The sequence below is a fragment of the Marmota monax genome, unplaced genomic scaffold (assembly GCF_021218885.2).
Source record: "Marmota monax isolate L192 unplaced genomic scaffold, Marmota_monax_Labrador192_F-V1.1 WCK01_AAM20220418_F8-fsc00004, whole genome shotgun sequence".
Taxonomy (NCBI): Eukaryota; Metazoa; Chordata; class Mammalia; order Rodentia; family Sciuridae; genus Marmota; species Marmota monax.
This window is the reverse complement of record NW_026692881.1, coordinates 28489960-28516263: the sequence shown is the minus strand read 5'-3', so window position 1 is coordinate 28516263 and position 26304 is coordinate 28489960. Positions and strand designations below refer to the sequence as shown.

Here is a 26304-nt window from a genome sequence, read left to right as displayed (position 1 = left end):
AAATCACTTGGAAACTGGCATTCACTGCTTGAAGATGAAAACATGCATCCTCCTTATGACCCAGTAATTTCATTCCTGGGTATAGACTCAACAGAAATGCATGATTACCAAATTGTACTAGAATGTTCACTCCAATATCATTTTATAGCCCCAACTGAAAGCCAGGAGATATCCAATGGTAGAAAGGAATACCAGGCTGCAGTACAATGGAGCGTGGCATAGGCACAGCTACAGGCAACACCACTCTCACAGCATTAAAACCACACAAAACAAAGAAAAGCATGTATTGTATGATTCCATTTACATATAGTACAAAACAAGGAAAAATTAACTGATGCTATTAGAAGGTGGAATAGTGTTTCCTTTTGAAAAAAGAGAAGGGGCAATGATAAAAGGTGACATAAAGGAAACTTCTGGGATACTGGTAATGTTCTGTCTTGACTTAGAGATTAGCTATAGAGGTGTGCTGACCTTAGCTACGCCAGAAGTACATACCTGTAATCCCAGGTACTTGGGAGGCTGAGGCAGGAGGGTAGTACAAGTTTGAGACTAGCCTGTCTCAAAATAAGATGTAGCTCAGTGGTAGAGCACTTGCTTAGTTTGTATGAGCCCCTGGATCCCATCCATAGCAATGAAAGTGTGTTGATCTTGTTATAATCATTATGCTATTCTCCTATGTGGGTACTTATCCACATGTAATATGTCAATAAAATCAATAATTACATTTAATTCCAAAAATGAATTTAGGAGACATTCTATGAAATCTATATTGGTTTAAATATAAAAAAAAGGTTAATAAAAGTAGAAACAATAGCTTAAGACAAATAAAAGCCCACCAAGTATAACCAAATCTCTCTTAGAAATACCAATTCTCATTTGGACCTTCTCAGAGAGTACTTTTATCATTAACAAACTCATAAATTATCATATATGCCAATGTATTTGTAAAAAGAAATAAACAAGAGCAGCCAACTTACCATTCTCTCTAAGGACATGGCAATAAAATTCTCCAGGATTATACATCATGCAGACCACAACATCTACTGTTTGGTCAACAGCAAGCTCAACCCACGTCCACTTCAATGGATTTACTTCTTCTATACCCAAGGGAACTGTAAAAGTAATCAAAGATTTTGCACAAGAAATGAACAGAGTTGGGGGAGGCTGTGGCAGGAAATGGGTTGCTGAGAAATCTGCTGTGGAAGAATTAAATTTTCACTGATATTATGAGTGACTTTACAGGAAAGTTAACCTTAAAAAGCCAGTTTCATAGCTGGGCCAATGGCACATGCTTGTGATCCTAGAGACTTGAGAGGACGAGGCAGGAGGACTGCAAGTTCAAAATCAACTTGGGCAAAACCCTGTCTGAAAATAAAAAATAAAGGGCTGGGGAAGTAACTCAGTGGTAGATGCCCTTGGGTTTAATTCCCAGTACCAAATAAATAAATAAGGGGGAAGACAGGCACTCAACACTCACTCTTAAGCACAAGAACCCACCAGCAGAACCACCTGAACTCCAGCACAGACGCCAAACCTCACAGACACTTCACTTACCACTGCCACTGGCTTTTTTCATGCCACTGGGTTTATCTGTCGCCATCTCCTTTTCCTCCACAGCAAAGCCTGCGTCTATGAGAGCTCTGGTGACATTGACACTGGGTGTCAGAGACTTGTCTGTGAGTTCCACCAGGGAGCTATTTTCCAACCTGTCTACCACTTTCACAGTGACCATTTTGTTCTGTACAATTTTTTTCATGAGACAAATAGCTTCTGGAGTCCAAATTCCTAATGATGGCTTTACTCCTAACAAAGAATTTTTTAAATGTTAGAATGATTCCTGAAACCAATATTTTGACATTTCTCGTTTCCACAATTTAAATTTAAATCTATGGCAAGCACTGGGACTAAATAGTACAGTACTGAGCAAAAGGATTTTCTAAATATGAAAATTATAGAATTAAGAAAAATCCCCCAAAGCTTCTATGCTTCTGTATTAAAAAAAATCATAATTCCCATTGATACAAAATGTCCAGAATGTACAACCAAAGAAATGAAAAGTTGTGCTGCAATTGTATACAATGAATCAAAATCCATTCTGCAGTCATATATATTTATTTTAATTACGTATATATGACAGAATGGATTTTGATTCACTGTGTACAACTGCAGCACAATTAATTTAAAAAGTCTAGAAAAGCAGATTCTACAAAGACATAAAATACAGTAGCTATTGTCTGGGAAGCAAGGCTTAGTAGTAAAACAGGCACAGAGATCTCACTGGGGTTATGGAAATGTTCTAAAAGTGGAGCACGGATCATGGTGGTGGCTGCACAACTTGGTCAAGTTACTAAAATACAGTTATTAAGAAAATCAAACAAAATTATAAAAAAAATCCCAAGAAGAAACATTGATCTCATATTAACACATGCAACATCTACAGCACAAGTCAGTACTGAAAGGTTGCTTACAAATCAATACTGGTGAGGTTCTGCCTAAGTCAATTCATAAAACACAAGAGCCAAGTCATTTACAAAAAGAGTTCAACTTCTGGTATTGAAGAAGGCTGAAATAGTTTACTTTTTAACTTATCAGAATTGGCTAAGGTGATATAATATAAATCTATCTCTGTGGTGCATGAATGTGTAAAGAAATTCACTCTTGTGCTTTTCTGGAGGCTGCATAAACTACTTCCACCCTTCCTGGAGGAAGATGCACATGTGAAAAGCAGCACACTCACTAACACCCCCAATTGACCTGGGGGAGCTTGTCCTAAAAGAAGCATTTGCAATATAATTACATTGTGCAACATACCCCAAGGAAATAATCTTGGATATAATGCAAAATGTAACCAAAAGAACACTACTAACAACAAAAGCTTGGGAACACCTGATACTGTATACTAGTTAAAATATGGTATACTTGAGTAAAGTTGCTGGAGCCAATTTACTGATCTGGAAAGAAACCCCTAATCTCAATGAGAAAAATAACATGTATAGTAACAATTCCTAAGCATGTAATCATAACTTTCTTATTGTTTTGGTAAGCATGTTTTCCCTGCCTCATGTTTCAATTTTCATCTTTAGGGTTTAATATTTTAAGGGACAGAATTAAAATGTCATACCTGCCAGCACACATTTGATAGCTTGCATTGGCAATTCCAATAACTTTGGAATTATGGGACAAAGTCTTGTTAAACTAAGGATTTCAAAGTTTCCATAATCAACATAGCCAACAAGTACAGATTCTTCAGAAGCATAGGCCAGAACGGAGGCACGGTACCACTGGTCATCCTCTGAAACAAAGAGAGACTCAGTCTCAAATAATTTTCTAATGAAGATAAAAATAAAAACTCCCCACATTAGAGATGGTCATTTGTAAGTTTTACTTTAACAGAATAACAAGCTTTACTGAAAAATGTCTGCTTACTAAACATTGTCCGTTTTGCTATCTGAAGTCTTCAGTTCCTAAAATGTAACCTTTATTAATAGCTTGCTAATTAATCATATGCTATCATTATTTACTTATGTGCCTTATCTCTTCAGTGGACAGCTCAGTAGTACAGAGTGCATGTCCTGATCATATGAATCCCCAGGTCTTGATCAATACCATTTGCTAAGGCATTCAGCAGGGCTAGTTCTAGAACACCAACAGTATGAGCCAACTGGACTCCACCAGCCAAACAACTCATGTTCTGGGGGCTGCCCTGTTCTTGCCCCTCTCCTCCCATGAGGCAGCAGGGCCTCCCTCAATGACAGCAACAGAAACAGACTATGACAAGGCAAGACTGCTGCAGCTGCAGAGGCTGCACACAACAGCTCTAGGCTTCCAGACCTCGTGCTATCCCAAATAAAACTGGCAAAGACACGAATGTGTGTGTTGGGGGAGGGTGGGTCCCTACGTCCCATAGTTATGTAAATGGAACTATCTAAACCAATTTCCAAACACTAAATAATAATAAGAACATCCTTTGTATCCACCCCTTTGATGCTCACGGGCTCTCGCCCTCACACTATCACACCACACTTTTTTGATCCAGTTTAACTGGATGTATTTAAAAATGTAACTGGCACACTTTAATACTTAAGCTTCAAATGTAGCTATTCAATGTGAACCAATGTTTCTGTTTCAGTTGTTTTACTCAACTATAAGTAAAACTTTCAATGATGCTCTTTCCTTACCTGAGAACCGAGCACAACATATATCACCAATGGTTGGATAAAAATCAGAGCGTGGAGATGCTTGACCGCAGTACTCACTGAGCGCCGCCTGAAGTTCGGCAAGCTTATCTGCAGATAGATCACATCTTCAACAACAGATAAGGTACAGTTTAAATTTATTTTTGCATGTTGAGTCTCATGAAGTTTATTATTATGATACAACCAATCAAGACAATTTACTTACGGCCACTTTGTAATTGTTGACAAAAGAAGTCTTCTGGTGTTTGAATGTGGGCAACCACACCACAGAACTCATCACCCACATTTACAGTTAGCACCTTGGGGATTAGGTCACTTCTGTCTACAACAATTTTATTTTCAGCTGTTATTTTTCCAATATCTTCAGGATCGCCTTATCAGAAAATACAAAAATAAATCATTTTGGTTTCATTAAAAGTTTAGAAAAAATATGCACACTTCAATCATTTTTAAAAAGAGAACATGAGTATGACTGGGCAAGGTTCCTCAAGATGGTAGTATGAGAGCCCATGGTATTTCTCCCTTTGAAGATGGATGGATGAAGCCAGTTTCCTACATCACTCAAAGTTAGACTAGGACCAAGAAAATTAGTGGCATAAAAAGAAAATTCAGATTTATTGAAAGGGTCTATAAATAGAATCTTTACATTAACTTTAGAGTCCAAGAATATATAACTGAAATAGGCTCACATGATGAAGTAGAAACACACCTGCGTAGGACCCATTCTATAATTAAATGATAAATACCATAGGAAACAATTATTATAAGAAAATTAATTTTGAAATAAAAATGTCTAAAATGCACTAAACAGTTAAAAAAATGAACAAGTAACATAGGTGTCAAGTCAAGAGAAATAAATCAGAATTGACTGAAGAGTTTGAAGGAGAAAAGGCGTTGAGCACCAGAAAAATAACTTAGAACATAAGAAAATTATCAGGAATGAAAAAAGCACATGGCCTACAAAATTCCAAGTTCTCAAGGAATGTGTCTTCAGGATCAAGACTCAGAAATCTCATGATACCACCAACATACCAGAATCCTTAAAGACAAAATACTGCTTTAAGGAGCTAAGAAGACACTATTCAGACCGAACTATGGTCAGACTCATTGTTTTGACTCAGAAATATGAGAAAATAGTCATCTAGAGTACTGCAGATCTGCCAAGGAAAACAAGTGTCGCCAGGCACCTAGGCAGCCCAACTCTGAAGACCAAGGGGAAATGACTGACCACAGAAGTGGAGGGAACATGGTGCCTAGTGCCTAGGAACGAGTTCCTAGAACATTATAAGGATATCTGAAGTTATGTCAGAAATCCCTTTGAAATGGATAATTGGCGCCAAAAATTAGCCAAGATAAATTCAATGACCTCAACTATAAAAGGTAAGAGAGAAACTGAAAGAAACATTTTTCAGAAAAAAAAATCAAAACATAGGGAGGAGGCAAGAGCAAAACTCAGCAGCGGGAAGAATGAACCACTGCCCTGTGGATTCACAGGAAAAGACGAATGGTGTGAGGGGAAGAGCACTGCCCTGGGGTGAGGGGCCTACGTTTGGGCTCCACATCCTCCTGTCTTAGGTAACCTGCTGCGTCTGTGTCCTCACATTTATTTATTTAGACACAATATCTTTATTTTATTGATTTTTTAGTGTGGTGCTCAGAATCAAGCCCCGTGCCTCACACATGCTAGGTAAGCGCTCTATCTGCCACTGAGCCACAACTCTAGTCCTGCGGTGTCCTCACATTTAAACAGGAATCCTCTTGATGGCCTCGTTCAGCTGTGCGAGTCCATCAGAAGGTCTTCTCAGGGTATTTGGTGGGTTTTTAAGTTATATATTCAACATGAAGGATGTCATGCTAAATAATGGAAAGAGGCTATTAAATAAGTAAAAGGCTGTGGTCCATGCTCCTTGGAAGATCCAGGTCTTGGAGGACACAGATGATGTTCACATCAGGAGTGACAACGTGATCAATACCACAAGGGAAGGGAGGCTATCCAGGGGCTGCTCAATCACAGACACAGACACCCTAAGTGGAGCCAGGCACAAGAGCACTTCAGCAGAAGGGAGGCAAATGTACATGGAGTCCTCAGACCTGGCTCCTCTTGACTCTATGGCAATGGGGAAAGAGGAGGTTGAAAGCTTCTCAACTGGGCCAGGCATGAAGTGGCAAGACAGAAGTAGAGGCTGGATTCTGTGCTAGGATCAAAGCTATATTCTTAAGAAAGCTCAAATTCTTAAGAAAGTTTGATAACATCTCCTCTCTTCCTCTTTTTTTTTAAATTTCTTTTTTAGTTGTAGGTGGACACAATACCTTTATTTTATTTTTATGTGGTGCTGAGGATCGGACCCAGTGCCTCACGCATGCTAGGCAAGCGCTCTACTACTGAGCCCCCCAGCCCCTCTTCCTATTTTTTTTTCTGGTTCTGGGTATTAAACCCAAAGTCGTGCTAAGTTCCTTAGGCTGGCTTTGAACTTGTGAACCTCCTGCCTCAGTCTCCCAAGCTGCAGTGGCACCCAGCTCTGCTTATCTTCTCTAACTTCCAAGTCTTTCCCCCATACCCACAAAAACCACTGGAGTAACAGGGGTCACGACTCCAGATCCTCTGACCCTTCCATTCCCCATCACCTGATCACTGTTCCCTAGACCTGTCTACTCTAGCTAACCTCCCAACTTCTGCTCCCTTATCCTATGGTCAACTCCTCAACGGTAGACTCCAGCCATACCTATTTTTCATTTTTTTTTTCAGGCCAACATACTCTTTTATATCTTGAGGCCTTTACATATGTATGCTTTCTTCTAGGAGCACATGCTTCACCTCTAGAACCTGATACTTCCTGCTCAGTGTGGCAGCACTTGAAGGTTTCTCTCCAAGTCTCGGTGAGGTACCCTTCCTAGGGGCTCCTCCGTGTCCGTCTGTACCAACCATGAAGGCACCTCCATGATACCATAGAGAAGCAAATACCTGTCACTGGATTTCTTTGTTCCTTCTAAGCATCTGATAAAGCAGATGATGCCCCTCCCCCAGAAGCATTTACCCTTCAGTTTCTCTGGCCAACTTTCCCCCATTCTCTTCTCACCTTTTCCACCACACCTTCTCACTATATTATAGACTCCAGATTTACCTTCCTCATTATTTTTCCTCACTCTGCATCACCAACACTTAGTTTCAACCATTACTACCACTCTACCATTGTTTGGTTTTCTCCTCTAGATGACAAAGAATTACTGAAAGCTTTTTAGCAGAGCTGTTGCCCTGAGATTTGTGTCTTAGGGATACCACATGGGCAAGTACCAAGAGAATGGACAGGAGAAAAAAGACATTATTAGAAGGCTGCTTCCACTAACCACGAATGAGGAGGATTCCTGAATTAAGGAAATGGTAGCTAGAACAGAAAGGGGGAAAACGACATATTTGGACAGAAGAATCAACAAAGACAGGGCAAGGGATGGAAGACTAAGGGGGAAGGCAGACTTCAGGATGAGTCAGGTTTGTCTATGTGGCAGGATGTGTCCAATCATGAATCTGGCATCACCTCTGGATGCATTAGCAAGAGGCAATGAATCATGTCTACACTCAAAGTAATTAGAAAGGAACAAAGTAAAGGAAAAACAGGCTATAAAGAGACACATAGCGCTGGGGTTGTGACTCAGTGGTAGAGCGCCCACCTTGCATGTGTGAGGCACTGGGTTCGATCCTCAGTACCACATAAAAATAAAGATATTGTGTCCAACTGCAACTAAAAAATATTTTTAAAAAGAAACATATGCCTAGGCAATGAGAAAATAAAATTCTGAGGATAAAATTTCTTGATCTGTTTAAACTAAATGAAAAACCACACACATGTAAACAAGAAGTAAAAAATAAACACAGAATTTTAAAGACCTACATATTATTGATAGGAATACTCAAATAAAGAAAAGTACCAAATTAAACTAAGGAAATGTGAGCTAAAAAGTCCTCAGCCTAAAGTGTCATATTTAATACTTTATAATAATGATAATTACCATGTTAAGGATTAATCTAGATACAGAGAAGGAGATTGGCAGGGAAGACTGAGATTGGAAATATTACTAAATGAAAAATACCATCCTTATAGTTTACAGAAGGACTGTCACCATTACTATTCAGTGTGGGCAGTGCTACAGTCCTGCCTTTTTGATTTAGAAGAGAAGAAGCTCTTCAATAACTGAAGCCACTACATATTCATATTCATCTGAATACTCACTTTGATCTGTGCTTTGCTTCTTAGAATTTTGTCCTTTGGGTTTCAAACCATATCCCATTTCTACAAGCACATGGTCTAAAACTTTTCCTAAAAAGTGATTAAGAACATATCTCTATTGAGACACTGAACAAAGCATTAAAAATAAACAAGTTAATAACATAATGCAGAGATTACAACTATTAACACACGGTATGTTTTACCAGGTCACTTGCTATGGGCAAGACAGTTTAGAAATGTCCAGTTTTAAAAATTGAGATAAAATTACCATAGTTGCACAATGGTAAATTGAATGAAAAGATTTCTCAGTTACTACCCCACAAGAATGCTTACAATAACCACCGTTTATGAGAAAAAAATAAGACATAAGACTACTTTTTCTCAGACTGACAGTCTGGCTGAAACAAGGGCTTGTCAGCACTGACATGAAGCTCAGTTCCCTGAAATAACAACCAAGAGCTGAAATCATAACACGAAATATACATAACAAGCAACAAAAGATTTTATACTAAAGTTCAACAGATTAACTGCATTTTCTGCCAAGTCACCCATGTCATAGTCCATAAAAGCAGAGGGAAAACCAAGAGGCAACTGCATGCAGACTGACAGAAGCCACTTCCCAAACTGCTACGGAACTCCATCCACAGTGCCTCCTTGCCACAGTTCACACACTGCACACTAGTGAATGCAGGACTGGGGGGCAGATGAGGATGAATGGATTCAGTGATAAATTCAGGAATTTCAGCAATGAAGGAGAAACCAAGAGCAAACATCATAACGGCTATACTAACAGGAGAATGACATCATCCCTATTCCCATGTTGTCCAACCTGGCCTTTTAAATCACCTAATTCTATGAATTTGTGCCATGTCTTTGATAAACTGCCAATCCAACCCCCCATTTTCAGTCACAATCTGAATGACTCCAGAGAGGAGTTTACTTGGCTTCACCTTTGTGGTTATATTTCTTCTCCAAGTGACAGGTGGGGACTGAATAACATATTAAATCCTTAATTTAAAAAGAAAACTCAGATCTTACCTGAATTTTGTAGCATGACATCTACAGCATAGGTAACCACTTCCTCATTCAAGATGTCGACAATCTTTATAGAGCAGAACTGCTCCATGAACAGTGATTTAATAGTTTTGATACAATCATTGCTCCAATTCCCCTCTGCTGGTACAACACCAGCCACAAAGCACTTTATGGCCTAAAAAATTTTGTGCAAGTTATTAGTACAAATGAATTTTATAAATAAAATTTCTAATTAATTTTTTTAAGTATTTTAATAAAAACGATGCTTTCATATTAAAAACTTAGCAAAAGTCTAAGTAGTAACCAGATAAACAATTTTAGGCATGACTGTATTCGTTTCTCTTGGTACTTCTGTTCTTAAAGCTAACTTTTGGTACCTGAAGCTTGAGAAATTCATTCAAGAATAACGGTTAGACTTCAATTATAAAAAAAATTTTGGGGGCTGGGGATGTGGCTCAAGCGGTAGCACGCTCGCCTGGCATGTGTGCGGCCTGGGTTCGATCCTCAGCACCACATACAAAGATGTTGTGTCTGCCGAAAACTAAAAAATAAATATTAAAATTCTCTCTTCTCTCTCTCTCTCTCTTTGAAAAGAAAACTTAAAAAAAAATTTTGGCTACTTTCAAGTAAGATGTGCCTAAAAGTGTTTTTCCTGAGGGACTGCTTAACTAAATGAGGGATAACTGAAGTAGAGCCTAGGGTGTTCATATACATAGTAGAAAATATTCCAATAAGTATGAAATCTTGGCAGAACAGAAGCAAGCATTAAACATGAAGAAACAGCTCCCTGGGACACTGATGGGAGTTTAGAAAGTAAAAGACTCACACAAGGAGGAAACAAGTCAATGTTTCTGTTTAGTTGGTGAATTCTGTTTACTGGAATTATTTCTTCATTTCCATAATCAATATACAAGACTTGTACCTTCTTCTGTAGCACATCAACATCTTGTATTATCACTCTGTTCCAGGTCTGGAAAGGAAATATAATGGAATTTTGCTTCCAAATAGCATTCCACATTCTCAAAGAACCTCTGTATTAATCAACAGACCACATAAATGAAAGGCTCCTCTTCTGTTCAGAGGCACTCAAAAACTCAACTTTAATGTTTACAAATCTTGCTAAGAAATTTTTAAAATCATCTAATTAGGACACTTTAATATTCACAAGTATTCCTAAGGCTATTCCAGCCCAGCAGACTATACACTGATGTCTCAGCCACACAAATAACCACAAACTCTAAGATCAGCAACCACTTAGGAACCAATAAACAGAGGAAAAGGTTAGGGCAGGAGGAAGTGTAGAGAACAGAGCAGGGAACAGAGAGGAAGAGTCTAGCTGTGAGCCATCCCAGTCTTCACCAGCTCCGGTGTAGACAAGGTGGGACAACCAATGTCAGTTAGGACATTTTACTGAATAATTCATTTCATCACAGGTTACCTGATCAGCTGTGTACTTGGCAACACAAACTTCCCCCTTAACCGGAATATAATCTTCATCTTGCACCATATTTGCATATGTTTCTTTTAAACCTGCAGAGAGCTGGTTCATGTATTCTAAAACTTCTGAAGAATATAACTGGACATAAAAGTCACTTGGGTGTCTGAATTCAGTAACTGTACCCTTTCAAAGACAGAAAAGATAATAATTCACCAGGAATAAAAACAAATGTGAATTTCTTAAAGCTTCAAAACTCAGACACAAAAAGTGTCATAGTTTTTGTAGTCTTTAATAATTTAATTGGATATTTTATAGCTACTATATGCACTCAATTTAAAAATAGGAAATGAAATAAAAATCTATAGTCCTGGATCTATGGCAATTAAAGAAAAAATACCTTTATTTCCATGGTTTTCTTGAGTTGTAGACTTCTCAAGTCAGAAAACATTATTTTCTCAGTACCAGTGGCTATTTCTTTAGTAACCCCAAGTGGACAGTCACTCTGGTTTGAAAAACACAAAAGAGTTATTTACAAGCATGTCTGTTAACGACATTGTAGCCACTAACAGCTGGACTCATAGTCATATAAACCTAATTCTTAGGCTTAAGTAACAGAGAACAGAAATAGGGATGGCCTCGAAGAGCTGCTGAAACTCATTTTGTACAGACAGCATACACAGCACAGGGGTCACCCAGAATGAGGGCATCACAGGGAAGATAATGTTGAAATCATTAAAAAAAATAAAAAGGTAGAAGTGCTATTTTTAATTGTAAATGAAATTTATAAGTTTTAAATTATAAATGTATACTTGTTAATGTTTTTGTAAGAATAAATATTTGAGAAGGTCAGAAAAGATAATAATTCACCAGGAATAAAAGCAAATGTGAATTTCTTAAAGCTTTAAAACTCAGACACTCTTTTTTTCAAACTAGAGGCTAGAAGGAGCTACAGAAACCTAAATTGTAGCTTTTTTTGGGGGGGGTACTGGTGATTGAACTCAGGGCACTACTGAGCCACATCCCCAGCCCTATTTTGTATTTATTTAGAGACAGGGTGTCACTGAATTGCTTAACACCTCGTTGTTGCTGAGAGTGCAACAGCGAGGTGTTAAGGGGTTCTGAACTTGGATCCTCCTGTCTCAGCCTCTCCAGCCGCTGGGATTACAGGCATGTGCCACCGTGCCCAGTTTAAAACTTATCTCTAAATATGAGTTGGAAACATACACTGGAGAAAAGATAGCCTCTTCAACAAATGATGCTGGGAAAACTGGAAATCCATAAGCAGCAAAATGAAATTAAACCCCTGTCTCTCACCATGCACAAAACTCAACTCAAAGTAGATCAAGGAACTAGGAATTAAATCAGAGACTCAGTGTCTAATAGAAGAAAAAGTAGGCCCAAATCTCCATCATATCAGATTAGGCCCCTACTTCCTTAATAAGACTCCTATAGCGTAAGAATTAAAATCAAGAATTACTCCTTCTCAGCAAAAGAAACAATCAGTGAGGTGAAGAGAGAGCCTCCAGCTTGGGAGCAAATTTTTACCACTTGCACATCAGATAAAAGCACTAATCTCTAGGGTGTACAAAGAACTCTAAAAGCTAAACACCAAAAAACAAACAAACAAAAAAAAACAACCCAATCAATAAATAGGCCAAGGAACTGAACAGACACTTCTCAGAAGGTGATATATAATCAATCAACAAATATATGAAAAAATGTTCAACATCTCTAGCAATTAGAGAAATCCAAATCAAAACTACTCTAAGATTTCATCTTACTCCAGTCAGAATGGCAGCTATTATGCATACAAACAACAATAAGTGTTGGTGAGGATATGGGGGATGAGGTACACTCATATGTTGCTGGTGAGACTGCAAAATGGTACAGCCAATCTGGAAAGCAGTATGGACATTTCTTGGAAAAATGGGAATGGAATCACCTTTTGACCCAGCTATCCCACTCCTTGGTCTATACCCAAAGGACTTAAAAACAGTATACTACAGGGACACAGCTAAATCGATGTTTATAGCAGCACAATTCACAATAGCTAAACTGTGGAACCAACCTAGATGCCCTTCAGTAGATGAATGGATAAAAAAATGTGGTGTATGTACACAATGGAATATTACTGGGCAATAAAAGAAAATAATATCATGGCATTTGCAGGTAAATGGATAGAGTTAGAGGAGATAATGTTAAACGAAGTTAGCCAATCCCCAAAAACCAAATGCTGAATGTTTTCTCTGACATAAGGAGGCTGATTCATAGTGGGGTTGGGAGGGGGAGCATGGGAGGATTAGATGAACTCTAGATAGGGCAGAGGAGAAGGAGGGGAAGGAAGGGGGAATGGAGGTAGAAAAGATGGTGGAATGAAATGGACATCATTACTCTAAGAACATGTATAAAGACACAAATGGTGTGAATATACTTGTATACAACTAGAGATATGAAAAATTGTGCTCTATACGTGTATTAAGAATTGTAATGCATTCTGCTGACATATATAACAAATTAGAATAAATAAATTAAAAATAAATATAGTTGGACACAAGGTTTTCAAATTATAAATGATTCAGCTCCTATAGTTATTTAAAAAGGAGAGAGCTAGTAAGAGGAAGAAAATTCTCCTTATACAGAAACCCTACAGGGTTTGTTCACAGCTGGGACCCACAGGTGCCAACTAATTAGGGCTCCTCTACTAATCCAAGTGATTTTGCACTGACACAGTCATCCCAAGAACTTTTAGGGAGAAAGACTGTAAATAAAAAATTATCACACACCTCCACTACCAAATTCATCAAATCCCATCATTAAAGCAAGTGGATTTAATAGGAAATTTTTGTTTTTAAACACAGTGGTACAAGCCTGTAATCCCAGGAGCTTGGGAGACTGAGGAAAAATGATTTTGAGTTCAAAGCCAGCCTCAGTAAAAGCAAGGTGCTAAGGAATTCAGTGAGACTCTGAATGAATTAAATACAAAACAGGGCAGGGGATGTGGCTCAATGGTTGAGTGACCCTGAGTTCAATCACTAGTACCCCCCCTCAAAAAAAAAAACAACAACACAAAAACATTAATGGAAATGTAGAAATGAGTCTGAATTGTTTTTTGAAGTATGGGGAATCACACTCAGGGCCTCATGCATACTAGGCAAGTGCTCTACAACTGAACTACATCCTACATCCCCAGACCTAAAATATTTTATTTGGCTTAAGTACTTATTCAATAAAGGGGAGTCATTTAAAATTTCCTATGAAGACAAAGAATATCATACCTCATTTTTCACTTCCATGTTCTTTGTTTCAAAAGGTGACTTATTATCTTCAAGTTTATGGAAACTGAAATAAAGCAACTGATTACAATATTTATACTATGGAGCATTTAAGAATGGAGACCATAAATCGCAATTACATTCAAGTCTCAATGAACAATAGCTAGAAAGAACCAGGCAGCTCCAGGAAGATCCTCCAGGAAGGATCACAGCAGGGGCCCATGCAAGAGTCCACCCCATGTGTGCAAAGCTTACTTTCCAAGTGTCACCGGGTGAAAGGGAGGCAGTCACAGTCTCTGTGCCTGTTTTCTTAGTTTGATGAAGATAATCCCTAAGTTACATCTACACAAAGTCTTGAGGATAAAATGTGGTTATACGTGAAACTTCTGTAAACTGGTAAACGACATGCAAAGATTTATGCTTTTAAAAATCATTACTCAAGAGGCACTATGCAAGTTTCAACTTACCAAAATTCAGGGAATCAAACATGATTAAAAGTAAGGCATTCTAAAATTATAACCATTTTAAAAAACTCATTTAAGGTTCTAAATCATAATATGTACTGTCTAAAATATATAAAACTAAGCTCATAGAGCTATTCACCTCAGGTTTGTATGTTTCATTATACCTCAATAAATATCGGAATGTAACAACTTCTAAATAGTTCTGTTTAACTGATCAGATACTTATTCTATCAGGAAGAGCTTCTTCAATATTACCTAATGAATCAAAGCTCATGAACACTTACCTTTGCTGGACAGGCTTGCACACAATGCTGTGGGCAGACCAGTCTCTTCTCTGACAGGCCGTGGAGCAATAGTATGTTTGCTTGCATTGAGAACACCTCAGCGACCCTGAGGGACACAACCAGGACATCACTGGTGGTGCACGCCAGATGTGTGCTGTTGAGATCAAGATGTCACCAAAGACCAGACCCACCAAACATCACTGTCAATCACCTCAAGAAGACCATTTGAAGGGAATTGTGTAATTTATGGTTAGGTATTTAGATTGCACTTAGCTGCAATCTCAGCTACTCAAGAGGCTGAGGCAGGAGAATCACAAGGTTCAGGGTTAGTCTAGGCAATTTAGCAAGACCCTGTCTAAAAGTAAAACATAAATTTCAAGATAGAAAATTGGCTGGGGATGTAGCTCAGTGGTAGAGACCCCCAGGATTCAAACCCCTGCACTGTGGGGGAGCAGAGAAGACTAGACAAAAATATTTAGGGATACAACTCACGATAACCCAAAGCTTGACACAACCAAAATGTTCATCAATATAAACACAGATAAATATGTCAAAACATCATGTTCATGGTGAATACATACAATTCTATTTAAAATAAATTTAAAAAATAAATTGTGATATAATCATGTGATGGAATACTACTTAGCAATAACAAAAGTAATTAATGATACATGCAATGACATTGATTAATCTCAAAAATATTATTCTAGATAACTTTATATAAATGAGCCTGTACTATATCAATTTATACATAGGAAATTCTATGACAGGCAAAATTTACAATAAAAAAAATGGTCATTTTCTTGAGGGTATAGTGATGGGAAAGGGATTTAAGGAACTTTTTAAATTAAATTTTTTAGTTGTAAATGAATATAATATCTTTATTTTATTTATTTTTTTGAGAGAGAGAGAGGAGAGAGAGAGAATTTTGTAATATTTGTTTTTTAGTTTTCGGTGGACACAACATCTTTATTTTATTTTTATGTGGTGCTAAGGATCGAACCCAGTGTCTCACACTTGCTAGGTGAGCACTCTACCAACATTGAGCTACAACTGCAGCCCCCATAGAAAACTTTCTGAGGAGACAATATTCTGTATCTTGACCGGTGTGTGTGAATTTCAGTACATGTATGCTTTCCTTAAAAAAAAAAAAAAAAAAAAAAAAAAAAAAAAAAATCACAAGAGGCTAGGGCTGGGGCTCAGCGGTAGCGCACTTGCCTGGCATGTGTGAGGCACTGGGTTCGAGTCTCAGCACCACATATAAATAAATAAAAATAAAGGTCTATCAACAACTAAAAAAATGATTAAAAAAATCATAAAAATACTAATCATCTGAGGAATCAAAAAAAGCTGAAAGATCTAGATAAAGATCAATGGTAGGATGTTAATAATTCATCTGCAGATGAATGACAGGTACACAATATATAAACGAAGATACACACACACTATCTGCCATAGTAAAAATATTTTTCAAATGTGTAGAATTAGCTAGGGACATCTAAGAGCAAGCTGCTTACCAAACAGACCACAGCGATGGCAAGTTGTTGATCGAAGGGGAGGTCCTAAAGAGTTGAAGAGCGCTGGATTACTTATGGACAAGGAATTTTCAACCAACTTGTGTGATTTTTTTGACTGTGCAGGAGACACACTACTGCTGGGCTTCTATTAAGAACAAAGAAGAGCAATATTAGAACTTGGTAATTTTAAATACTAGATTTATGACTGACTGCTTTGGTAAGATAGAATAGATGTCTTCTCCCTCATTCCTCCCAAGTATAACTAAAACCCCCAACCTTACATATAAAACAAATGTAAGAGGACTCTTGTAAGGAAAGAGAGGAAGTATCTACACTATACTCAAATTGAAAAAATGATGTTGCCAGTAAGTTTTGTATCTATAATGTAAAATCTATAACAGCCACTAGGTAAGCTACCAAGAGATATATACTGAAAAACACTCTAGACAAATCAAAATGTAATTACAAAAAGTGTTCAAGCAACCCACAAGACAGGAAAAAACAAAAGCAAAACACAAATGGCAGACTTATGCCCTCAAATATCAATAATTAACTCAATTACAAATATGCCAGTTGAAAAATAATAGATTGACCAAATGGATTAAAAGATGTTACCCAACTGTTCCTATAAGGAACTCATTTCAAGTATAATGATATAAACAAGTTGTAATTAAAAAGATGGAAAAGTACCTCAACAATGTTAACAGAAAACAGATATGGTTGTACTAATATCAAAGACTACAGAGCAACGAAAATTAGGGAGGGACAATGACAAAAGGGTCATTCCAAAAAGAAGAATGTGGCAATCCTAAATGTGTTTGTAGCAAATAGAGCTATCAAATGTAAAGAAAAATTAAACTCAAAAAAGAATAGGTAATCCATAATTATAGTTAGAGATGTTAATGCTTCTTCTCAACAATAGATATAACTAGATAGACAATTGGCAAGAATATAGAAAAACTCATCACAATTAATCAAAAAGACCTATCAGGAAATTACAGACCATTGGAGCCAACATTTTAGACTGCAGAATGCACATTCTTTTCAAGCACCAACAGAACATCTACTAAGTCCATAACCAGAGCCGCATAACAATCTTCAAGGGCTAGGGATGTGGCTCAGTGATAGAGTGCTTGCCTAGCATGTAAGAGTCTCTGGGTTTGATCCCCACTACCTGGCAGGGGTATAGGGGAACCTCAAAAAATAAAAAAAAAAAACCAAGGTTGTGGATGTGGCCCCATGGTAGAGCATGTGCTCAGTATGCATGAAGAGGAAAGGAGAATTTAAATCATACAGAGTTTGTTCTCTGACTACAACAGACTCAAACTTGAAATCAGTAGCAGGAACAGATAATCTCCAAACACTTGAAAACTAAAATACATACTTCTAAATAATGCATGTGCCAAACAGAAAGTCTCCAGGTTAATAAAAGACCCTTGAACTGAAAGATGATAATATAAAATATCAAAACTTGTGGGAAGCTGGGTACGGTGACACACACCTATGATCCCAGCAGCTCAGGAGGCTGAGGCAGGAGGATCGCAAGTTCAAAGCCAGCCTCAGCAACAGCGAGGTGCTCAGCAATTCAGTGAGACCCTGTGTCTAAATAAAATACAAAATAGGGCTGGGAATGTGGCTCAGTGGTCAAGTGTCCCTGAGTTCAATCCCCAGTAGCAAAAAAAAAAAAAAAAGGTGGGACATAGTTAAAGCAGTGTTGATCTTTTCAAAGACCCAAGTCTTGTTTTCATTCAAAACTATCACAATATGAACTAATTTAAAGAGATCTAAAAATATTAGAGGAAAATTTAAAGCCTTAAATGAACATATTGGAAAAGAGGAAAAGTTTCAAATCGACAATATAATCTCTCATCTTGCCATAGTTTGAGCCCTGAATGTCCCCTAAAGGTCCGTATGTTAAAGGCTGGTCTCCAGAGTGGTGCTACTGGGAGGTGGTGGAACCTTTAGGATGTATGAGAGGTCCTTAGGTCATCAGAGACACCCTTGAAGGGGAACCCAAACTCTTCCTCTTTTTCTTCCTGGTCATAATATAAGCAGTTTTATTCCATCACATGCTCTCACCATGATATGCTGCCTCACCACAGGCCCCAAAGCAATGGGGCCATTTGATCATGAACTGGAATACCTCCCAAACTGTGAGCCAAATTTAACCTCTTTTCTATATAATTATCTCAGGTATATCATTATACTGAAGAAAGCTAACACATAACTCAAAAACAAAACAAAAAAATGACAAAAAAAATGCCCCAAATAAGGAAAACTCAGTAAAAATAAAAGCAGAAATAAATAACATTAAAGATAAACAAAAAAATTAATGAAAACAAGACTTGGTTCTTTGAAAAGATCAATAAAATTTACAAACCTCTTGTAAAACAGACAATAAAGAAAAGAGAGAAGACAGAAATTACCAATTTCCAAAATGAAACATGGATAGATAGCACTGTGGTGACATCAAAAATAATAAATATACTAAACAACTCTGCACACATCATTTGGTAATGTAGACAAAATATACCAATTCATTTGAAAAAAATAACCTAAAACTATCACAATATGAACTAATTTAAATAAATCTAAAAATATTTTTTAAATTATATCAGTTTTGAAATTCCACCAGGAGAAATATCCAAGTCCAAACTGTTTTCACTGGAGAATCCTACCAAATATTTAAACAAAAACTAACATAAATTCCATATTTATTTATTCCATCATCTCTCTTCCAAAAAATAGAAAAGGAACACTTTCCAATGCTTCTTATAAAGCTAATATTACATTGATATTCAAACTACACAAAGAAGTGAAAGAGAAAATTACAAAACAAGCCCTCCCTTGAAAATGAATTTAAAAATCTTTATCAAAGTTTTATCAGAATTCAGCAATATATAAAAATAGTTGTACACCATGACCAAATGAGGTTTATTCCAGAGACACAAGGCTGGTTAACTACTCAAAATATCAATGTAATCCACCAAATTTATAGGCAAAGTAAAAATTATCACTACTTTTGATCCATGCAATAAACATATTTGATAAAATTCAACACCTATTCATGATAAAAAAAACTATCAAAAAATCAGGAATAGAGAAATTTCATCAACACGATAAACAGCATTTATAGAAACATATAGCTAACATTCTACTTAATGCACAAAATTGAAGTTTTCCCCCTAAATCTGGAAATAGGGCTATCTACTGTCCCACCATTTTAAAAAAATATTTATTTTTAGTTATAACAATATCTTTATTTTATTTTTATGTGGTGCTGAGGATCGAACTCAGTGCCTCATGCATGGTAGGCGAGTGCTCTACCTCTGAGCCACAACCCCAGCCTTGCCCCACTTTTTTTCACACAGTGCAATAAGGGAAGAAACGGAAATAAAAACATACATATTGAAAGGGAAAAAAATAAAATTATCCCTCTATGTAGAGGATATGGTTACCTAGGTAGAAAACTATAGGGGATCTAAAAAACAGTCCTTGAATAAGTGACTTCAGCAAGGTCACAGAATGTAATATCCAAAACTCAATCATATTTCTATATATTAGCAATGAACATGGGGAAGCACACACAAAATATTTATGAACACAAAAATGAAATACTTAAGTATAAATCTAACAAAACATGTACAGGAGTTGTAAACTGAAAATTATAAAATGAAGAAAATCAAAGATCTACATAAAAGACATGTGTCCATGGTTTGAAAGATTCAATATAGCAATTATGTTAATTCTCAAATTGAGGTACAGGTTTAATGTAATTAATACCAAAATTCCAGCAAGATAATTCTGTGGATATGGATGAGATTATCATAAACAGTATATGTGTGAAGGGAAAGGAACTACAATACCTAAAACAATTTTGAAAAAGAAATATACAGGAGAATGAACCACTCTACCTAATTTCAAGACATATTATATACTCTAATAATCAAGACTGTGCGGTACTGGTGAAGGGGTAGGCACAGATGGGAAACAACAGAGAGTCTAGAATAGAATGGCAAAACACAGAGCTACACAAATATACCTGATTTTTTTTAAATAAAAGTGCAAAAGCAATTCAGAAGAGGAAGCTAGCATTTTCAACAAATGACACTTAGCAACTGAACCTCCACAGGCAAAAAAAAAAATCTCAGCCTAAGTTTCTTAAACTTAACTCAAAATGGATTTAAAAAAAAAAAAAAAACGGGTAGGGGATGTAGCTCTGTGGCTCAATAGCACAATTGCCTAGTTCAATCCTCAGCACTGCCAAAAAAAAAAAAAAAAAGTAAAACTATGAAACTTTAAAAAAAACATTTTTTGGATCTAGAGTAGCAAAGGGTCCTTAAGGTTTGTTGATGCCTAAAAGCATGAGCCACTCAAGGCAAAACTGTCAAGCCAGACTTCATTAAAATGAACAACTTTTCTCCTGCTAAAGACCTTATTAGGAGACTGAAAAGATAACTACAGACTAGAAGAAAATACCAGCACTTCACAACTTAACAAAGGACTGGTATCGCAAACACATGAAGATAAGTTTTTAAAACTCAACAGTAAAAAACCAAACCCTCCAACTAGAAAATGAACAAAAGACACAAAGAAATATTTCACCAAAGAGAATACACAGATGGCAAACAAATGGATGAAAAAATGTTTAACATCATTAGCCATCAGGGAAATGCAAATTAAAACCACTCTAAGATTTCATCATCACTCCAGTCAGAATGGCAGCTATTATGAAGACAAACAACAATAAGTGTTGGCGAGGATGTGGGGAAAAAGGTAAATTCATACACTGCTGGTGGGACTGCAAATTGGTGCAGCCAATATGGAAAGCAGTATGGAGATTTCTTGGAAAACTGGGAATGCAACCACCATTTGACCCAGCTATCCTTCTCCTCGGTCTATACCCAAAGGACTTAAAAAAGAGCATACTACAGGGACACAGCCACATCAATGTTTATAGCAGCACAATTCACAATAGCTAAACTGTGGAACCAACCTAGATGCCCTTCAATAGATGAATGGATAAAAAAAATGTGACATATATACACAATGTAATATTACTCAGCAATAAAAGAGAATAAAATCATGGCATTTGCAGGTAAATGGATGGAGTTAGAGAAGATAATGCTAAGTGAAGTTAGCCAATCCCCCCAAACCAAATGCCTAATGTTTTCTCTGACATAAGGAGGCTGATTCATAGTGGGATAGAGGTGGGAGCATGGGAGGAACAGACGAACTCTAGATAGGGCAGAGGGTGGGAGGGGGCAATGGGGTTAGAAATGATGGTGGAATGTGATGGTCATTATTATCCAAAGTACATGTATGAAGACATGAATTGATGTGAATATACTTTGTATACAACCAGAGATATGAAAAATTGTGCTCTATATGTGTAATAAGAATTGTAATGCATTCTGATGTCATATATAAATAAAAACACATTTCAATGATGCATGTTCTACACCTGTGAGAATGGGTGAAATAAAACATGAACTCCACTAAATGCTGGTAACGGAGGAGACTGGAACAACTCACACATTCTGGGTGATAACACAATGTGGTACAGTCATTCCAGAAAACAGTTTGGCTGTTTCTTAAGCAAAATATGCCACTACTACATGACCTCAAAATTGTACTGCTAGGCATTTATCTTAGAGCAGGAAAAGCTTGGATACAGCAGTTTTGGTTTTAAAAGCCCAAAACTAGAATGAAGCCAGGTGTATTCAGTATGTGAATGGTTAAACAAGTTATCCATGCCACAGAAGACTATTCCGCAATAAAAAGACTCAAAACTACTGGTACATGCAACCACCTAGCTCAGTCTCCAGAGAACTACTCAGAGTGAAAACAGCCATTCCCTAAAGGTTACATACTGTCTAATTCCACTCACACAACATCCTTGAAGTAATGAAACTATGGAAATATGATTTATATTAGTGGTTCCAGGGATTAAGGAAAGGGTAGGAGCAGGATGATAGATAGATGAGGCCAGTAAAAGGGCACATAAGTAGTGATGAAATGTTCTGTCTTGACCATCAGGGGTGATACATGTGCTATAGTCCTGTAACATGTCACCACCAGGAGACTGGGGCAGAGGGTAACCAGGAACTCTCTATACTTTTAACTGTACAATCTACACAATTACCCATAAAGAAAAGAGTATTTTTTAAGGTACTACATTAAAGAAAAGTAAATTTGACCTCAAACAATACATACAAATTGAATACTTCTTTATTAATGCAATACAAAAATGCTAGAATCTTTTATCTAAAAATGCAAAATAGGGGGAAGAACTTACAGTTTTTATTTCTTTGGGTGGTGAATTATTTCCAACACTTAATGGTGACACTGAGTTTCCTGAGGAGGAAAAACACGATTCCTAATAAAAGCCAAATATTATCTTTTATTTCTGATAATGTAAAATAGAATAATTAGGTGATATTCAAGTAATAGGGCAACTGCATAATGGCCTTATAGTTACACCATAAATAAGCAACATCCCAATTTTCCTAATGGAAAAAGGAGTTGTCTCAAATTTTCTTGCCTATTCCTCTTGTCACTATAGATTTCCCCCTGTTCAGTAAGGCAGCCATTCTCAAACTTTTTGAACTCAGAACCCTTTTACCCTCATAAAAATTATTGACAACCCCAAAGAACTTTTGTTTACATGGCTTATGTCTATTAATACATACTATATTAAAAATTAAAACTAAATTTTGAAATATTCATTTAAAAATAAATGTATTACATGGTAACTTAATTTGTTTAAAAAAACTTTTCAGAACAGAAAAATGTTCTTCATCTCTCTTTAATGTTTGGCTTACAGAACACTGATGGATTCATGTATATGCTTTGGCATTCAGTCTATCATGATATGCTGCTTTGCCAGTTATTTGAAGGGAATCTGGCCTCACATATAGAGGTAGTCGCAAGCAGGAAGAGCATTTAATGGCCTTCTCAAATAATTGTGAATGTTTTCCTTTAACATCACACCAAAGCTCAAGTGGTGGTCTAAGTGTCAGCTGTAACATGGAGTCTAAAACCACATCAGTGAACTTTTCATGCCACCACTAATTTAGCCTGCACTTTGCAGTCTTTACCGCTGGAAAATGCTGCCGAGTTATTCCCAGCTGTCAAATGTCAAAACATTCCATTACAAAATATCAAAAATTGTGTGTTAATTGGGCATAGTGGCACACACACCTGAAATTCCACCTGCCAGGGAGGACTGGGAGTTTGAGCCCAGCAACAAAGTGACACTGTCCCCCTCCCGGCAAAATGTGTAAATATCACCATGCATCTCACCAGAAATCTTTAAAGTACAGAGAAGCTCTTAAATCAGAGTAGCAGACACAAAAATCCTGAAATCCTAATTTGTTTGGAAGTTAGAATTTTATCTCTTGACAATAGAATATCACCAGCTGTTGTCCTTGAAGTGACAAGTTCACTTTGTTAATTTTTGAGAAAATGCTTGACAAATATTTAAGTCCAAACAAAGTTTGTCCTTCAAGTAGAAAGGATGTTCAAAGGAAAAAAATCTCCTTTTCAGCTCACAGCTCAGTTACATGCATACTTTTTCATACTTTAGAAGCTACGAGTAATTCTTATTTCATTACACAAAATGCTAAAAATACCTGTACACAACGGTCGAGATTTAATAAAATTAATATATATATATTTTAATTATTTAATAAAATAATTTTTTCTGCTCCATGAAGGATATTTTTTAGTGATGCTGGCATTTTTGTTTAACTGCAAGAACATGACAATGAAAAATTCAATGACCACTAGCCCAGGGTGGGGCTAGAGGTTATGTAGAGCAATTCACCCATTCTTGCTTTTGCACTGTCAGTGTAAAATCAGCTTAGCAAAATGTTTAAGCACCTTCAGGAAGATTGTTTTGACCTCCTGAGGAACCCTAGGGGCCAAGGGTCACGTTGGTTCGGAGAATTACATCAACATAATGTTAAAAACTCACATCTCACACTCAAAGAGGTTTCATTTCGCTATGGCCTACTCTCCTTCAAAAGCAGGTTTTCAGAATTAGGAGCAAAGGAATGATAAAACAAATCACGTGAAACCGGTTACTATTATTTGTCTGCTATTATCTGCATAAAAATTACATGCTATTTTAAAAGTATGGCCAATCTTTAAAACATCCATAAAAAAAATCCAATGTGCTTCCTTTCTACATTCCTAGTACAGTTCTCTGATTGTAGGGTGGGGGTGGTCCTCTGAAGCCATTTTCTCTTGAGTAATTTTTTCTGTGATTAATCAAGCCAAAGGTAGCCACTTGGTACTTGTCTCTTTGAAACTGACAATTACATGCAAACTCTGCAGTCATTTGGCAGTCCTGTTCCTAGCCCGCTGGTGGAGCTAAGCCTACCTGTGGAAACTCAGAGAAACCAACCCATCATCATGCAGCCCGTGGTTTTTACTCACCTGCCGGCAACGTCTTCCGGTCTCCTTTGGATCCAACTTCTCCATTGATGCCATTAGGGTCTGAAGATACCGAATTGTCTTCCTGACTCACTAAATACTGTTTGGTTTGCTCACAAAGCAAAAAATTGTTCTTTTTATTTCCATTCTCTGGGCTTTTCAACCTGAAATTAGGATGGTTATGATGTGCTCCAGGCCTTCTTAAGGAATCGTGTGGTGGAAGCTTGCTTTCATTTTTTTCAAAACTAAATGATTCAGTCATTTTACAAGTCGATGCTTCCAAATTATTTCTTGACTTCATATTAGGTGATAACTTAACATTCATAGAAGTCTAAGGAATGAAATAAATATATTTAAGAGACAACTTTTAATTGCAAAAGTAGAACTGCAGGCCCAGATGATTTTTTCAAATATTTAACAGATAATTCCCATAAATAATTCAAAAGCAGATTTCACCTTTACATCAAAACCTACATGGTATAAGAATAGTTTCTTATGGATGAATACAAACTCCAAGTTTAACAGAATTCAATAACAGACCAAAAAAAGATCAACTCAAGACATTAAAAAGAGTAACCTCAGAGTTCCACACCATTCCTTACTTTTAAAAGCTTTTGAAATATGGGGAATGGAAAAGGTCTTTCAAGCTTTTAGAGAAATATTTCCAATATAAAGCCTACACCTTACTGGTATAATACCATAGATACTCTTATTTAAATCTGGTCATTACCTACTTTTCTACCTTCTCAGAACCCCTCTACCGTCTCCTACATTACGCTGCACCAAGTCCTCAAATGAGCTGACTGCTACCCAGAATGCCCTTGCTCACTCACCTTCCTACCATCCTGGCCATCCATCACAACCTGTCTCAGCTGAACCCTGTTCCTTCTAGTTTTCCCAAGCACCCTGCTTTGATAATCTCCAGCTGAACTTTCATACATTGTAAACTGTACCCTTCTCCAAAAATGTTAGAAACATTGCAAAATTTCCATTTCATTTGTCACAAAGTGCCTCAGAGAAATGATGTTGGTGTGTCATTTTCCTATTACTCTTAAAGATGCCAAGTGTCCTGTCCAGGGGAAGCACCTAAAGTAGAAAAGCAACTCTTCTTTTTGAAGTAGTAATCAGTTTTTTCTTTAACTGTAGGCAAATTTTTGTCTATTCTCCTAAAACTTTTCAGATTAAAAAAAAAGTTACAGATGACTGAAACCAATGATTAATACCTCAAATGCTGTCTGACATGGTTTTGAACAAAAAATAAATGAGAAGGGAAATACTCCCTCTTGGTGTTCTAAAACTTCCACCTCATGTTTTATAAATTAGGTCTATCCCAACCCAAAGACAACACATAATAGTGAAATTTATGAAAGAAATACACAGGTGCATTCAAAGGTGGCCTAGATCCTGGAAGATTCTCAAAAGAAGGATTCAAGGTG

General features: G+C 36.9%; 1 protein-coding gene across 1 annotated transcript in view; it reads right to left on the bottom strand.

The window, feature by feature from the left end:
- Tdrd1 (tudor domain containing 1) overlaps positions 1-25198 on the bottom strand; it is a 41021-nt gene extending 15823 nt beyond the window's left edge. Inside the window, exons 1-15 of the mRNA XM_046450226.2 lie at positions 24872-25198; positions 22728-22786; positions 16430-16574; positions 14913-15018; positions 14168-14231; positions 11290-11394; positions 10893-11075; positions 10281-10424; positions 9458-9629; positions 8423-8509; positions 4402-4569; positions 4179-4286; positions 3122-3292; positions 1555-1803; positions 978-1112 (exon numbers count right to left, since the gene is read on the bottom strand). Coding sequence (XP_046306182.1) covers positions 978-1112; positions 1555-1803; positions 3122-3292; positions 4179-4286; positions 4402-4569; positions 8423-8509; positions 9458-9629; positions 10281-10424; positions 10893-11075; positions 11290-11394; positions 14168-14231; positions 14913-15018; positions 16430-16574; positions 22728-22786; positions 24872-25193 — 2218 coding nt within the window. The 5' untranslated portion in view covers positions 25194-25198. The remainder of the gene's footprint in view (positions 1-977; positions 1113-1554; positions 1804-3121; positions 3293-4178; positions 4287-4401; positions 4570-8422; positions 8510-9457; positions 9630-10280; positions 10425-10892; positions 11076-11289; positions 11395-14167; positions 14232-14912; positions 15019-16429; positions 16575-22727; positions 22787-24871) is intronic.
- Positions 25199-26304: the final 1106 nt, after the last annotated feature.